The sequence below is a fragment of the Corvus kubaryi genome, unplaced genomic scaffold, assembly GCF_017639235.1.
Source record: "Corvus kubaryi isolate FWS band 111438036 unplaced genomic scaffold, C.kubaryi_AGA036_p1.0 37398, whole genome shotgun sequence".
Classification (NCBI taxonomy): Eukaryota; Metazoa; Chordata; class Aves; order Passeriformes; family Corvidae; genus Corvus; species Corvus kubaryi.
This window is the reverse complement of record NW_024581137.1, coordinates 38,678,478-38,696,766: the sequence shown is the minus strand read 5'-3', so window position 1 is coordinate 38,696,766 and position 18,289 is coordinate 38,678,478. Positions and strand designations below refer to the sequence as shown.

At 37.1% G+C, this 18,289-nt stretch overlaps 1 protein-coding gene across 2 annotated transcripts in view; it reads right to left on the bottom strand.

The window, feature by feature from the left end:
• The window catches only part of STAM (signal transducing adaptor molecule), a 34,084-nt gene that overhangs the window by 15,142 nt on the left and 653 nt on the right, over positions 1-18,289 (bottom strand). Inside the window, exons 1-4 of one of the 2 annotated variants that reach the window (XM_042043330.1) lie at positions 7,226-7,311; positions 3,096-3,280; positions 604-679; positions 423-518 (exon numbers count right to left, since the gene is read on the bottom strand). In XM_042043330.1, coding sequence (XP_041899264.1) covers positions 423-518; positions 604-679; positions 3,096-3,142 — 219 coding nt within the window. In that variant the 5' untranslated portion in view covers positions 3,143-3,280; positions 7,226-7,311. Of the gene's footprint in view, positions 1-422; positions 519-603; positions 680-3,095; positions 3,281-7,225; positions 7,312-18,289 lie in introns of those variants that run through there. The other variant, XM_042043329.1, reaches the window with a different exon arrangement.

Genomic DNA, 18,289 nt, shown 5'->3' with positions numbered 1-18,289 from the left:
TTTATTTTGTAGTCAAGTTTTGCACTCAATTCGATTAGAAAGGGAGAATAGTACATCAGCATTGTATTTATACCACTACAGTGTGTGCTAGGCCCAAAATAAAGTAAAATAAGGTTGCATAGAAGCCCTGTATTATCTCCATTTCACCATATTTGTATTTAGTGTTTCACTGTTGTTATTTAAAGTAAAAATAAAGTAGTTTATTTGTAAATTAACACACCACACAGAATACCTATGTTAACTAGTATGAAGTGGCATTCAGGAAGTTCTGCGAGCCACAGTCTTTACAGTAATCTTCTCTCCTTCCCTTCCCCCTCCTTTTCAGTCCTCCAAAAGTAGATTCCATTCCACTTTCAGATTACTCCAGTTCTCTGTCTGATTTCCCTTACAGATGAAATGTATAAATCAATGCAATACATTACCTTATTCAACACATTGCTTACTTCACTGGCAAAATCTCTTGAACAGACTTCTAAATGAAAGATTTTGCCACAGTTTGATACACATGCTCCTAGAAGCTAATGAAAGAAAGATTAAAACTCAGAGATTTTTTTGCAATATAACTTTTTAGCAAGAAAAATCACTACATTAAAAAGAACTTACTGTTAACGCTTGCATAGCAACGTGGGGATCTTTATGGTTCACTCTCTTCATAATAGAGCGGAGGCAGTCTTTAGGCCTAAAAAACACAAGACATTTAAAAATATGTAATGGAATGAACATTTCCTATTGCACACATTACAATGCTGACAACATTAACAGAGAGCAAGATCTCCTGAACATTGTGAGTAAATTACTTAATAGCTTGTAAGTGCAACATTTAAAAAATAAATCAACACCACAAACAGTTGTAGCCATTTCTACCTGTAGGATTTGTAGCTCTCTTAATTATCAAAACCTCTCAGTAATTTATACTACCTTTTGTATTTAGAGCGAATTAGCGTAAATACTCCAGAAATGCATCACATCCCTTACAGTTAGAGAACTGGAATTCTCTGTAGTCCATGCACCTACTCCTCTGTATTTCACATATATATGTAAGAACACTCCCTTACATACTGATTTACCAACACCCTTTTGCTACTTTTATTTTGAATTACCACCACATTCCTCAAAGTCTCTTTTAATCTACAGAATAACATTTATAAAGAAGACATGTAATGAACCAATAATTTCTAAAAAAACCTATTAGACAATCTTACATCAAAGCTTCAAAACAGTTAAATACAGAATTAAAGTCTTACCCATGTTGTGGTAGATAGAAATAACACGAAAAGCAACTTCAACAAAGAATTTGAAAGGGCATTTCAGAAAGTTTAGCATATTAAAATCTGTGTGACTTTCTGTTACTTTGTTCTGTCTATAAAAGTAGTGGAAAGCTAAGCAAGGCTGAGGTAGGCATTATCATGGGCATACAGTCATTATCTGTTGAAGAGACCTGAAAAGATAACCCTGGAAGAGAGTATGTAGAGAAAGAGGAAAAGAGAAGGTAAATGTAAACTAAGAGGTTTTACACTTTTATAGCATGGTTGTCTTTGGAAGCAAAAGTATTTTTCTGTTGAACTGGTATCCAAAAACTAACATGAAACTCAGGTATAAGTTACACCACTGCTTGGCTATACTATATTTGGCAGTCTACATTTTACAGAAATGTCCACCTCATATTTAGTGGTTCTAATTATAGAAAGTGCTGTCACACAAGTGACAAGCACAAGTACATATCATTCAGTGTATACCTTCATATAACCAATTATTACAGATGAAGGCTTTAAGGCAAGTACTACCTTTTATCTATTAATTATCCAAGACTTCTCATATGTTCATTTTAACTGAAAAAGAATACAGGCTAAAATTTTCAGAAATAACTGCTTTCTTTAACCATTAATTTATGAGTAGAATTAACAATGTGATATGAATGCAAGCTCAAAAAGGTGCTTGCCCGTTGTTAAGCTAGTATTTACAAAGGCAGGGTGAAGGATCAAGAGCTTAGCAGGACCACCAGCTTAAGATTTTTTTTTACAAAGGAATCCAAAGTCTTATTAAAAGTAATAAAGTAGTAAGAAAGCCTCAAAGCCAAATGATCAGCCACATGTCTCAAGTACAATCTACTTGCTCATATAGTTAACAGAAATGATCAATACTTGAGTGTTAAATGTTCTAACATGCTCACATGTTTAAAATAAGAAATCTTTTGATTACACATACATTAAAAAAAATAATCCAGGTGTACCAATCTTAAGTCACACAGAGTAAGAAAACCTATTCTAGACAGGACTGTAATTCTTATTTTTACTTCTACTTAATTCATCATACAATTTAGTGTGTAAATTACGAGAAGCACTACGCAGACACCAGAGGGAAGCATGCACCCTATGAGTGTAGAATTCTATCCACTTATTAGGCATCTCTCCAAATCATACTATACAAATATTTGGCCACAGTTCTGCTCCAAGGATGCTATGATCAGAATTTCAGAGGCACCACAATGAGTAGTAATAACAAATAAGTAGGGTGAAAATATGGCAAGATACAATAGAAGCTATGTAGCATATATGGCATCATATGGTACCATACACCAATATACCCAGAAAATATTCACAATAGATTTCAGGTTTAGCTGAAAGTAAAAAACAAATTCTGATTGTATTTTATTTAACAAATACACAATTAGCAGCATTTGCAGTCTAAAATGCTACTGTGCACAAACATTTCAGATATGTTCAGGAATTTATTGTTCATTTACAGTCTAAGGTAACTCTGTGGGACTCAACTTTCCTCCTTGCTCCTTCAGAAAAAGGCTGGTCATAAAGCTTCCTGGCCAGCTTGTTAGACATACACTGCAATGACAATGCAAAATGCTACTGAGATTGTGTAATTTGAGGGGGAAAAAAATAGAAGACACATCAGAAAACTAGCAAGTAAGCAATTTTGCTGTTCTCTCTTGCATGAACAGGCACAAAAACAACCAAAGAAGAAACAGCTAACCAGAACACTGACTTGCTGAGGCAGTGATTAATCCTTAAGGAATCAGGACAAAGTTAGGCAAGCAGCAATACGGACAAACCATTTCTCAATGACAATTTTCCAATACCCACCCCCAAACAGAGAGTGTTGCAATGAATGTTTCTATTTTCTCAGCCATTGGTGTATTCTCTCAGCCACTGACTTAATTTTTTTTCAGCCATCATTTTTTGATTAGGCAACTTTTCTGGTCAAAAATTGAAGTTGTGATAGTTTCAATGTAGATTGGTATGTCTCATGAAATAAACAGCACAACTATCTGAAAGCAAAATGCAAACACGATTAGAGTTAGGAACTGGCTAGCACTGAAACGACTGAAGAAGGCGGGGTATCTTTGCTAAAATACACCATACCCATCCTTTAATTTTTCCTTTCATTTTTCCTTCTATTCTGTTTAATGAACCATTCAAATTTTTTAATATTATTCTGAGATGATAAAACTATAGATTCAGTTTTGCAAGCATTTTTATTGCAGAAAAGCAACACTATGCAAAACTCTATACCCTTCCTGTAGTCAGATTTAAAATGCCAGTCAAATATACAATCATAGAATATCCTGAGCTGGAAGGGACCCACAAAGATCATTGAAGTCCAGCTCCTGGCCCTGCACAGGACAGCCTCAAGAATCACACCATGTGATTAAAGTTTTTAAAACAAACAAGTTTTTAAGAATGCTGTACAAAAACAGGGGACAGAAAAGATTGCCTCTAACAGGAAAATCTTTGTTTTAATCATGTTTCCATGTTGAAAAGGCAACTTGCTCACTGACCTAATATTGGCAAAAAACAAGATGCAAACAATGACATGTGCAACTGCTGAGTTGTATGAGCTCCTAAAACAAATTCAGAGAGTAAAAAAGTATGTTGTCTGATCATTAGGCAAATTTTAGATCATCTTAAGAATATGATATGCAAAACAAGCAGAAAGTATTAAGTTAATTCTATACTACATAGAGCAGTATTTCATATAGGCTATTGTAAACAAACCATATTGTTTAAAATATTGACCTATTTTCTGTCTTTCCTATGTTTTCTACAAAAATTCTAATAACTAATTTTGAAATTCACAAAAAACAGAGAAAGTAGTCAAAGAGAGGGATTCAGTGGAAGTCTAACTTGCTAAAAATCTTAGTTGTTTGGATTAAAGGAAGCAAGATAACATTTTCAGCAATTTGTGATTCTCAGTACAGAAAGTATTACAATGTAAAAAATAACAGTTGCAATTATGTTAGGGAACTGTAACTAGTTTATCTTAAGAGAAAATGCAGCACCTTTGTAGCATAACAGGTTTCCAACAATTAATCTGGATACAAACAAGTTGGCAGACAATGTGCTATACCAAAAGTGCTACTGAATGAGTAAGTGTTTTCCAGGCTGCTGAGACCTCAGGTGGAAGACAATCCACATCTAGAATGCTGCAGGCATGCAATGGAGCTTACAGACTGGTAAAAAGAAAATCCCTAAAGGACAGATTTTGTAATCTAAACTTCTGCCGAGAACAGTAACAGACAGCTTGTACTGGAGCAGAATTGGTTAAAAGATTAAAGCTGATCTCAGTTAAGAAGGCTTGCATCCTTGTCAGAGGAACTTAAACTGCAGGAGAATTTCAAACAGCTAAGCATATCTCACACAAACTTCTTAATGGGAAACTGTCTTGCTTTACCTTGCTACTGCATGACATAATCCATCAAAAACAAAAAAAAACCCACTATCAGCAAGTTTTAACAGAATCCAAATGAAAGCAACAAGTCAGCTGGCAGCCTGTTAAAAGCAGGATAAATATTACAAAGGTTAAAGTTCCACTTTTCTTTTAGAAAACAGTTTTATTAAGAAAAAATATTAAAATACAAACACACAAAAGAAAAAGACCGAAACCAACACAAACAAACCTCACAAATCCTAACTGGAATTTAGATGCACATTACCAAAGATCTCTAGCTTTGTCTGTACTGCTGTCTCTTGCAGCTACACATATTCGAGCACTCTTGAGGCTATGTTGCTGTGACACTAAATTTCATCTGTGGAAAGGCTTTCAGTGATTAAATAGAGTACTGAAGCATTCAATAATATAGTTACTGTTACAGGCTGGGCATCAACATCCTCACAGAATAGAAATGCAGTTTTACATATAAAGGCTAATATGAAACATAAACAACAACTTGTCAGCCGTTATCTTAACTACAGTTATACACAACAGCACAAAAGTCTCAATATGCCATGCTATTTTTAAGTACTCCTCCAGAGACCACCGCTAACCCTAAGGAATAAGCTTATTTGCAAACCTGTCCTTTGGAACAAAAGTCCCAGGTGGGACTTTGCTGTCTGGCATCTCATACTGTTTCTGGCAGTTTTACAAGCCAATCCAAGTCATTCTCAGAAAAGCTTTTCATAGCATCAGTGGAAAAACTCTCTTCTTGAGTCTGTCCCTTACCTGAATTGTTACAGGGAATGCTTCAAGAAGGTATATTTAAAATGTTTCCAAATCCTAATACTACACTGACTGAAAGCACTATAAATACACTGAAATTATGTTTTTAAACTGTATTTTTAGATGCTAGTTCAAATTACACTTTATCTTTTCTTGTCCAAAAAAGTAAGTTCATGCATAAATTCTATGAAAGAGCTCAGTAAATAATCAGTAATGGAAACATTAGCAGCCCATATTAAGATGTGTTTAATTTAGTATCACATCTTCAAAATGCATCTTATCAAAGCCCTGATGACAGAGAATAGCTTCTGAAAACAAGGGGAAGAAACACAAAGCCTTGTTGTTTTCTGTGACAAAGACACTGGTGGTCTGATGGGGAGAACAATGGAGGGCAGCAGATGCTTCATACCTTGGTTTTAGCAAAGTTTTTACATACAGTTGAAGCCCTTATAGCCTCCTTATCACACAGCTGGTGAAATATGGATAAAAGGATGACAAGGTGGGTGAAAAACTGGTCTCCTAGGCTCAAAGAGTTGTCACCTGTAGTGCAAATTCCAGCTAGCAGGCACTATCTAGTGGGATCCTTCAGGGATTTCTGCTGGGAACAACAGTGCTCTCAGTAACTTACTGACCAGAGCAAATTGAAGGGGAACAATCAATATACTGGAGGCCATGGCTAATATTCAGAGGAACCTGGACAGGCTGAAGAAATGGGCAGACGGGGAGTTCAACAACAACAAGGGTAAGGTATTGCATTTTAAATGAGGCCAGGAGCTGACCACATGAAAAGGAGGAAAGGACCTGCAGGTCCTATTGGGTGAGAGGTGTCAGTAGTGCAGCCTGGCAGCAAAGACAACCACCTACATCCTGGCTCAAACAACTGGTCAGCACAACCAACAAAGTCAGGAAAGCAACCCTTCCCCTCCATTCTGCACTTGCAATATTGCATCTGGAGCACTTTGTCCAGTTTGGGACTCCCCAGTGCAAGAAGGCTATTTACACACTGCCCTAACTCCAATGGATAGCTGCCAGGATGGTCAGGGAGGGTCACATACAAGGAAGGACAGAAGAGATGCTTTCAGCTTTGAGAAGAGCAGACAAAAAGTGGGCCTTACTGCTTTCTACAACCAATTAATCAGAGAATACACAGAAGATGCAGCCAGACTCTCTTAGAGCTGCACAGTCATAGGACAAGATGCAACAGACAAGCTGGAACAGGAAAAATTGTAATCAGATTGCAGGATTATGTGGGTTTTTTTTACTTACTTAGTAAGTAGAAGTAGTTAAATACTGAAACATGTTGCTCACAGAAGTTATGGAACCTTTGACCTTGGAGGCATTCAAGACTTGACACGGTCCTGAGCAACCTGATCTAATTAGACCTGTTTGAAGCTGGGGGGGGTTGGACTAGATGACCTCCGGAGGTCACTTCCAACTTAGATTATGATTCTGTTAAGAAAAATGCCTCATGAAGCCTCCTGGGTTTACAGTGATACTGCTAAAACATATCAATTTATTTATTCTGTTACACTGGTGAAAAGCTGCTGTACACGAGTCCTAATTTTAACAAATCAGCCAGTACCTCCAAAGGAAGGATTGCAAAAGATTTCAGCAGAAACCCCACACATTTTCCTTTTACTTGTAATCAATTTAAGTTAAATTCAGCTGTTGCAGAAGTTTATAAAAGATAACAAAACATTCATTCCTCTCACCTGCGTATGAGACTGAAATAATAGAATTAAAAAGGTTTGGGGAGGAAATTCCTAAAGTCACTTACCCTGTGCGTGACTGTCCAACTTTATCACAGATGTCTAAGATGAGGCCCCAGTCCTCTGCAGTGTTCATCTCACTGGTTGCTTTCTCTAAGAAATAAAGTATAAGTAAATGAAAATACAAATTAAAAAAAATTCAAAATTGTCAACAAAGATGTTGAAATATTACCTCTTTTTATACTCCTAAACGTATGGCAAGTCCCCATATTTAATAAAATTCATATATTAACAATGTTAAATCTAGTTATTTTTAATTTTCTATGCTCACTTGTGACCATGAATTTTAATTAATGAGCAAACAAATTTTGGGGTTGTTTTCCCCCATAATAAAGATGCAGCCAGAACACGACACAACTAGTATAGCTAGGGTTTTTTTCCCATTTGAAACTATAAAGTTTGATATGAATACCCAAAGCATTAGTTCACTTTTTGCAGAGTCAGATACAACTGAATTTATCACCTTCCCAGACACTAAACTGCTGTGTCTTGCATTTCCTTTCTATTTATTACATCTCAACAAGAAGAATTTAAAAAGTCATCATAATCACTTAACTTTTATCTTCCCCTTATTTTTTGTGTTTTGTTTCACTGTTTCCTTTCAGCTATAAAGATTGCTAAACTAAAGCTAATATCAAAGAAGACATTGGGACTCTCTCTTCCAAATTTTTTGAATGGGACAAGAGTCCCTGGTGAAGACTAAAGAAATAGAGAGGAGGTGGAGAAGAAATAGGTTCAATGTCAGAAGAAAAAATAAAGACTCCCTCCCTATTTCTCCCCCAAAAAAGCTTAGTTAGTATACTAAGGATAACAATAAATAAAAGCATTAAAGGAAACTGAGCCTAACACTGCAGCTCAATAGAAGATTATCTAAATACTGATAGATCAGATCAGGACTAGAGAGCATAAGGAAATGCACAAGTATTTTCAACTAGTACCCAAACAGAAGGAGAATGGGCACAGAATAATACAGAAACTTTGTTTCCCATCCCGGCTTCATATAATGTCTACAGCTTAATCTACAAAACACAAAATAATGCTCAGCAATGAGCACCATTCTTCAGGGAATGTCTCAGACTACTTAGTTTTATGAAAGGAACCAAAAATTTCTTATAAAAACTTATCTGCCAGGAAAGATTCATTATCTAGATTAGCACTGGCAAAATTGCAAAGAGAAAGACAAAGCAAAACATCTAATCTCCAAAAATTAAAAGGAATTATTCATATCAAAGTTGATAGCTTTTCTTATGAATGAGTTTCTTGTCCTACAAATTGACATAGGTTACAGTTAATTAGTTTCTTAATTCAGAACAAAAATGCAGAAAAGCAAAACTCTAGGGTTATGTGCTCCCAAAGTATTTCTGAGGAAAAATTCAACACTGCCATATATACAGCTGAAATGATAACACATCAGCTGTACTGCCTGATGCAAAGGAAAGAGCAAAACAGTATAGGGAAATCCTAAATGGAAGTTAGTTCGAATTCTGTATGTTCTCTCAGAATAAAAGGGCACTGCCTCTTCTGTCTAAACCCTATCAGAAAACTTGTTTGACTAGAAAAAGCAGTCATAATCAACAGAAATGTCAAAAATTATGGGTAGACACCATGCTAACATCTAGCACTAAGATATATCAGCTAATCAACCAACCACTTTATTTTCCTTTCAGTCTGCTCTTGTTCCAAATCATGCTTATGGCTAACAACCATAGAAATTTGTGATTTTCAGGTAAGACACTTGAACTTAAGGCCTTGCATGAACCATCACAGGCCAAGGCAGTCTTCTGAAATTGCAGTCTAAGCACACAGCAGCTGTTCTGCTACCAAAGACAGCCTCAACTCTGCAGTACCAGAACTGCTTTTTTGAAACACAGAGCCTGAGTTGTCTACACTGCATTCCCCAAAACAGCTGATAGGCACAGTCCAGAGACACACAGACCAGACCACATGGAGGCAGTTTACTTCCAGGACTCCACTGTTTCAGTTCATTGCCAGTTCTACTGGCGCTGGACCAGCTCCAGTCAAAATGTGCCTGCACAGTTCTCTCCTAAGCCTTAAGTTCCCACCAGGCTCCAAGCTCACACATGGAGCTCACAAACCCAGACTGGTCACTCATGCTCAATGCTGCACTTCAGTTAGCACGTCCTTCTGCAGAGAGATGAGCAATCCAATAGAACTGAAACCTTGGTCTTTTCCATTGTTCTACATAACAGACAGTTGTCTGTATTTTTGACAACAATTGATCCTTCTTTCCTCATAATGGCCACAAAGAGAAATGGCATGGCAATCGGTTATATCTTCTACACACCAAGGACTAAACTAATGCATGCTTAATGTTTTAATATAACAGCAAACTGTGCTTTATGCTAATTTAAATACTTTGGCTAAAACTACTAGTAAGATAGTGATTGATGAAATCCCTGACCCACATTAACCACACCGATTACAGCCTTTATTTTAATTCTCAAATGAGAACATTTTGCGAATTTATCCATGAGTACAATTACAAGTTTTCTGATACGGCCACATTCCTTCTTGGCAGTTGAAGTTAGTCCTATATAAAAACTACCATTTGCTTGCCATGCCTTCCCCCTTGTTACTCAGGGTATTTCTTCTACCAACAAACACTAGATAGTTTCTTACTAAATTTCAGCCTGAAACCAAGTTTCACTGTATACTTTCAGTCTTCGGTAGTAACTATCATCTAATAAATCCATTGGATAATAGAATTAATGGTAAGACACGAGAAAAAAAATTGCCTCTAGAGTTTTACTTAAATTCTGTCTCAAACAAGGCGAGTTAAGAGCATACTGAGAATGTTAGCAGCACACTGTCTGAGCTGATGGTCCACAAAAAAGGCCTCTATATCTGTCAGAGCATTAGCAAATGACTATCACCTTTCACCACTCTGGGAACAGGAGCGACAAAGACACTTTGATAAAATTTCTATGTTGCATCAAAATTTTTACTTAAATCTATTTAAGTTAAATTACTTACACTACTATCACTTAAAATCAGTGAAAACTCTCTCTTCTAACATGAGGCACACATTCACAGGCAAAAAAAAAGTTTATGTGCATTCAGCAGTTGCCTACCCTGCCTAACAGCTGGCACCCTCCCAGCACTCAGGTACAATTGATATGTCACTGGCAGACTCTATCTTAGTACTGGAACGGGCTTGTACAGGGAAGGAAAAACAGACATTGTGTTTAAAGTCTTAGGACAGGTTACCATAACACATAGAAGATAACTTAAAGAAGAAATGTTCTTCATCTTCCATCCCTGATTGAAAATAATTCTACCGTAACAATAATAGTGTTTAGTTCAGACCCTATCCCTCCACCTCATCATTGCTTCAAAACCTTACTCAACTTAGTGAATGCCAAGCCAGGATCAGATAACATTTCAAACTTTAAAAAAACAGCTTTAAAAGACAGCACTGGCTCCTTCATGAAATCAGCATACTTCAAAACTTACTAATACTATGCCAAACACAAAGGAAACAGGACTACATCACAGCTCTCTTCCATTAAACTGCACCACTCACATTCAAGGCATTGTTTTCTGAGCACAAGCAAGGCCTACAAATGAACACAGTAATTTTAACCAGTGCAAGACTGTACAATCTTATGTTGCATCAGGTTAATTTGTAGTAATTAATAGTTATTATTAATCCTAATTACTATTAATAGTAGGTAGTAAAATAATACTTTTAAATTTTTTTAACTGGCTTTTTTACTTGGCTTTTTTTCCATTACATGTCTACATCTCTCACCTTTATTTTTTAGGAGTTATTTAATATTCTTTTCTTACCAGCAATTCCATAAAGACAGACATAGAAATTGGTAAGTGCCATAATTTCAGAGGAAAAAATATTTTTATCTATGGGTTCTTTGGTCAAAAACAACAATGATCCACCACAATATAAGAATACCTTTCTAAATTACTTCAACAATTTTTTTAGTTCCTAAAATAAATGCAAAAGAGACAAAACCAATATATCAAAATTTTCAGCCACTTTGCAGAGCAGAGAGTGTGGAATCACTAGGCCTCTCTCCTTATACTTCTGTATTCAGAACAGTAACCATACTGGGCCACACCAATTCCATCTTGCTCAACATTCAGCCTCTAATACATATATTAAACCTAAACCAGATACCAAGGAAAACATAAAAGAGAATAATGTAAGCATTAATTGTACTTCCCTACCAACATATCTTGCACTGACCAACAATTTACAGCTTCGTAACTCCTGAGTCAGAAATGGTGCTCCAACCACACAAACATTGTCATAAATCACACATAGAACAAATGAAGTATTCTGAAGCAAAATGCATCTCCTATGACAGAAATCTCAGCTATGTTTGTATCTTCAGCTTCTCAATAAGTTGTAGAATATAATGTCCTCCAAATAAAGCAGCTAGATGCTGATATCATTCTTCCAAACATATACTGTATCTTTTTTCAAGTAAACCTCTGAATAAAATTTATACAAAACTGAATAGCACCCGGCTTCTAAAGAAAACACCATTCCTCATTACAAATGCCATAGACTCTCACTGAAGTACCTAAAACCCAGAAGACAGCATTACACCCTATTGAATGAGAAGCCAGGCCAGAAAGATCTAAATATATGAGTTTAATTACTTATACTTTGGTTGCAGTGAAAGTACACAGGCTCTTGCATGGGCTCTTTTGGGATACCTAAATAAGCCTGCCTCTCCTTGTGTCGTGAAGTTTATTAAGTGTGTTGAGGCCCCGTTTCCCTGTAATTTACACAAACCTGAATGCTTGGAGCATTGATAAAATTCTGTTTAATCCTCTGGTTTTGTGCATTATTTACCAATTATAAGCATATATATTTTTTACAATTATTTACAATTTAAATTTACAATTTATAATTTAAATTTACAATTTACAAATTATAAGCATATTTGCACTGTGATTCTATTTGAAGTCCCGTATAATATACAAAACACAATTGCAGTTGATCATTTTAGGACAGAAGGAAAAAAAAACCAAAACCCTCTTCTCAGAAGAAAAAAAAAAAATTCCCAAAATTCACACCATCATATTTATAAAGTATTATTAGACAGAAGAAAGGCAGTGCATGGTGAAAAAAATTCATTGCCAGATTTAGTGGTTGATGCTTTAGGCGCTGGTAAAAGGAATATAAATATTGCTGCAGATTTTCCATGGAAATATGTGCTAGTCACTTGACTTCTCTGCCTTAGTTCTGCATCATAACAATAGCATTTTACTGCCTTATTAGAAATTTGCAAGAGTAAATACTCTCATCACTGTTTGGATACTGCACTGAACCGTACGATGCTTTTCTCAGAGCAGAAAACTTAGTGACTACCCATTGCTAACATCATTTTCAGAGGGAGGTCTTGGGCAGGCTTGAGCTTCCCAAGCTTTAGATTTTACTGAAGTTTATTTTGAAAGAAAAACCACGGTCTTAAAACTGAGCTATTTTTCTGCAAGGAAGTCTCAAAGATGCTAGAACTAGCAGAATTTCAAGAAATAACAAATCTAGATCAAAATACCCTCAAATGTAACACTTATAATGTACATGATTAGAAGCAGTCAAAACAAGTATCAGTAAAAACTGTCAGAAAATTCTACCAATCTAAGGGTTTTCACCATCCTACTTATTATTTGCTCTTACTCTATTCATGGATGTAACATCATTTTCACAATTGGACATCATTAAAATGAAATAATGAAGTTGTAACTTTGATTACAAAGAGAAGAATGGATACAGAAACTCTTCAACAGAATTGTTGAAGAAAGTCTTCAACTCACAGACTCATATTGCAGCCAGTTTCTAGCATGATAAAAAAACCATCAAAAAATATGTTATGTCATTGCAAATAACACAGATTTAATGAAAAAGTCAATACTCCCCTCAGCCTTCTCTCCTCCTCTTCTGCTCAAAGTTTTGTTTTCTTCACAAGGTTAAATAAATAATTTCCCCATCTCTGTAAAATTGCAAACACTAAAATTCCAAAGCAATATAGTTTAAATAGTCCTTAAAGACTGAAAGTGACTGCAATTTTTTCTTTCTTTTTGCAGGCACTTGCTGAGAAATTTGGATTGCATACCATTCCACATCACTGAAGTTAAATGCAATTAAATTTTGTTCTTTTTGTCGGTCAAAAAGAACAAATACATTTGTTGGCCCATTCTACAAAAACCACCACTTGACTATTAACCACTTTACATTTCACTAACAGGCTCAAAACTGCACAAGAAGAATATGTCCAACCAGATTCCATTTAGACAAGATTGAAAATAACCTCCAACAGGCAATGACACTACAGAGAGAAACTAGAATTCCATGTACCATTAACTTTGGTAAAGCTATTAACCAACTTCTGCAGTTTAACTGTATCCCCATTTAGAGTGCTCCCAGGTCCTTATGGAAGCAGCTGTGGAAGGTGTCCTCTGTGAAAGCACTGCAGCTGATCCGAGGCAAAGCAAGCAGCAGTGACTGCGGCCACCTCAACTCATTCCTTCAGAAGACCTTGTAGGATCGCACTGTGCATGAGGCAGCCCAGCCAAGATGGACATCGCTCAGCTCAATGAACTGAGCAGAACGAAGACAAAAGGATTCAAGACCTGGTTAGAAAAGGCTGAAATCGTAAGACAAGCTGAGCAAAAATAATTTCGATGTTTAGATCTCTCGTGCAAACCCTAGCAAATCCACAGAACTCAAACTACCTTTCGCCCAAAAATGTTACAACACAACAGGAAGGTGAGCACATTAGAGATATATGAGAAGGATGAATAGCCCATAAACAAGGTGTATCACAGGCATGTCATACTAACAAATGGTGCCAGGATGAATTCGCAGAACCCCATTAAGCCAAGCCACAGCAGACAAAGCATTTCAGAAGGAAGATCAGCAAGAAACTTAACTTTCCACATCAGGTATGCAGTGTGATTTTTATTAGTTAGAGGAACAGATTTTACATGTTGGAGATCTACTTTGATCTTCTAAATTTTGGTATTATAATGCACATTGTCACAGCTGAAACGAGGAGACGCACTTGAAGTGACAGTTCTTCCCTGGCAGGAAAGAAAGAGAATTACCAGAAAAGTACTGTCTTTCACTATGGAACATACCATGTTGGCTTCAAAGTGCCCAGCTGAACTCAGAGTCTGGTAATTGATAGCGAAAAAGACTTTTTTTTTTGTTGGCTGATATACTGAAGGGGTATTCCACTCAGTCTTATCCTGTCAGCATTGCCATTTTAAACTGAGAACATAACACCAAAGGTATCTTTAAGTAAGAAGGTCTTGTTTTTTATAAATATTTATAAATAACTGAAAAGGGGGGTGGCTATAACTCCTTTTCCACACATCTTCTACTCAGTCTCCCTGTTAGCTCACAGTTAATGTCCTTTTTAAAAACAACACTGAGAGAAACAGTAGGCCAACTCCGGCAAAAAAGTGCCACTTTCATAACAAGCTGAGCCAATCCTTGGAATTCATCTTCCTTACAGCCAGATGTTAATTCACAGTCTTCAGTCTCCATAATGATCTGGGGTCAAGAAACTGTGACAATTTTCCCTTCTTTTGGCAAACCTGGCCTAACACAGAAAGTCCAGCTCAGAGAGACATGTAATTGGATGTTTTAAAGATGTTGATTAACCGAGGGCATAAATCTAAAGAACAATGAGTTTAAATAGCAAGATGGTTTTATTTCAAGAAATTGCACCGTGGGAATCAGTCAAACCATTTCTTACATTCTAATAGCATCAAACTACAGGCTGATCATATATAATTCAAGCACATTATTAAATATCTCAAGAGTCGTTAGCATAAAATTATCAACAACTGCACGAGTTAATAAAACACAGGGAAAATGACTGCAAGTCACATCAAGTTCTACTACCTTACTAAACTACCTGCTTAATTTCCTATTATTGTAAATAGTAAGCCTGAATTTCTTCTCACTCCTGTGCTGCCTCAAAGCATCACAGTAAGAACTGGAGTAACATCCAAAGCAAATGCAAATACCTTCATCCTTTACTGTAATAAAGAAACCCCAAACCAATCCAAAACCCCCGCGTTTTTTAAATACCTCCTCTTAATATCATCTGTGATTTTTATGACGACTTATACCAGAACGAGTCGCAGATTTTATTCTTGAGATAATATCTAAATGACACTTGAGAACTGCTTTAGCAGTAAGTTCTTCATCAAACCTAGCCTAAGCACTGCTACATTACTAATTAGCCTGTCATGACAGACTAGTAGACAGTCTTTTGGTTCTTAAAGCACATTTCACCATTATTTTACCGGAGTCAAACTTACAGATAAATCTGCATTTCTCAGATGACCCATGAACCTAATAAGAACATTTTTAATTCTAGTCTCTTAAATGGAGGATTAGAGTTTCTTAATTATACTCTCAATAGGCCCAGTGTCTTGAAGATTTTTTTTTAATTCCATTATTATGTTCTTTACTTGGACACACCATCAAAGGCTCCCTTACTTGATTGTGAAAACTTGTGTCACCACTGATTAGCATCCCTTCCTCTTGAAATATTCCTAAATATGGTAAAAAGAAACTTCAGAAAATGGAAAATATTTGGGCTTCATCCAGAGATTTGGACCCTTGAGGATGACAATAGTTAACCTCCTCAAATCTCTGGGCATTGTTGAATAGTAATTTAATAGCAGCCTTAAACAACATTCTTTTGCCAACTACACCTAAAAAAACCAGGTGTACCAAGTTGACACTAAATGGTAAACTATTACGGATGACCAGGTTGCAGTGCAGCAGCATGCTAACAGGACTAGTCAAATGCTGCTAACTGGCCAAACTAACTGAAAAATTTGTCCTGAGCGTAAGACATACTTATGCTCCTCAAAATGATGGAAAACAATTTAGTTCCAGATACATTATCTGCAATCCATTATCCTAAATGGTTCCAAAATAATTTCCAACTACTCCACAGTACTGATCAGCTGCTCAGTAGAAAAGAATGCAGAGCTATTGCAACGATACTATCAACTACACCAATGTCCAAATTCATATGAAATTAAGAATAGCTGCTGACTGACTTTCTGCTTCGGGAATCTAATTTTCAAAAGAAAACTTTCTTGCTGCATAAGAACAAATGCAGAGCACTCAACTTTCACTCAGAGAAAATAAATGAAAAATAGCACTACGGCTTGACAACTTTTGGAAGTTTCCTGAGAACATGAGACCTTACTCTACAGCTGATGCTATCTTACGAAGCCTGCCAAAAAATTAATCCAGATAATAGCACATTCCCAAGGGGCCTTGAAGAAGAAGAGCCCAGGGATGCTTTCCGGGAGACTTCATCAATCCCATCTCCCTGGCACAAATCCAAGTTAAGTGACAGATAAAGGCAGCAGGCTTCTGAAAGTAGGCTGTCACCAACTGAACAGCCTGCTGCTCCTTCAGTCTCCCTCAGGACACCATGAAAGGGGCCAAAAGAAAGAGGCTGTTTACCAGTGAAAATTAGCCCATTGCCCACTGTCTGCTTTTCCAAGAACAATTTGGGACTGAGTGGTTATTTCTACCTCCTCATACAGAATACAAAATAATGCTTTTGAAAATTATTTACTGGTGATCATATTAGACAAGTACAATTGGTAAGACATCAGCATCCTCTGCAGCTAGAAAAGAGCAAATGAGCCACTGAGGTAATTGCTGGGTACTACTGCCCTGCATTGAGACTTGCAGTGCTGAGGGGCACATCCACTGGACTGAGCTCTAGAGAGACTTCCTGAGCTCTAGAGAGCTTCCCTGCCTGCCAGAGGCACTAGGAAGAAAAAAAGTGAACACCTGCCAGAACCTGAGCCTATCACTTTTTAATCTTACTAGTTCAAATCATTCTCTAATAGTCCATGGGAAACTGGCAAGCAGTACAATCTCTTCCTCACTTTCAACTGCCAAATTACACTAGAAGACAGCAGAACAACTAAGAAAAATCATTTACTACTTTCCAAAATAAGTCAGTCAAGGTCGCCACCAACAAAATCATTAACTGAAGTGCAGTCTTCAGCTTAAAAGTGCTAACAATTCAAAATGAGAAGACCGAGCCATGTCGTGTTTTGATGAAACAGACTAAGAATTTCTGGTAACATACATACAGAATTTATGTATCAGTACTTTGTTTATGCCCTAATCCTTTCCCCTGAAAACATACATACTTTTCAAATGATTTTGACTTGGGTCTTTCTTTGAAGAGCAGGAAGAAATAAATCGGAGCCCAAATGTCTAAAGTTTGATAAACATTATGAAACAATGTATCTGTAGTTGAAAGTTACAGCAAGCATAAGGATATTAAAGAGACTGGTTTCAAGAGACTTATACAGTGTTAAACTGTTGTCAGAAAATAATCACGCAGAAGGGATGTTCTTATCCACATACGACATAAAGTCCCTTTATATTATGGGATTCTGCAAAGCTTTTATCACTCAAAGTAAAAAAGATGTCAGCAGCAGGCCAAAAATAAACCATTTCACACAATCTCAAATCAGACATACAAAACTAATTATTAACTGCTTATATGTTATTTTACCTTCAGTTTCGACACATGAGCGTTAAGCACAATCTTTGTGAAGTAAAAGCCAGATATTTCCTCTCCATCTAGTCTGGCCTTGGAACAAGCAAGATTGGGATGACACCTGATCCCAGCACGTCAAGTTTTACTTGAAAGGAAAAGAGAAAACTCCCACAGGAATCCCCTTTAAAGCACTAAACGCAAAACGCTTTGACGACTTTCTCATGCCTGTCTGCGAAGCAACTGTAGATAGTGCTTTTTACTGTTCATCCTTTCAACAACACTCCAGCGCGGACCTTTCTCACTACTTGTTTTGCTGTGCTACAGCGTTACTCGTGCTGAGCAGGCCAGCTCGTCCCGCACGAGCATCCCCGCGCTCGTCCCCCGGCCCGCCAGGCCAGAAGGGCCGCAGGGGGCCCCGCGCTGTCACCGGCCAGGCCGCAGCCCCGCCGCCCCCGCCGGGACGCGTCCCCGGCCCGACCCGGCCCGGCCGCACCGTGACCGCCGGCCCGCCCGGGCCGCCAC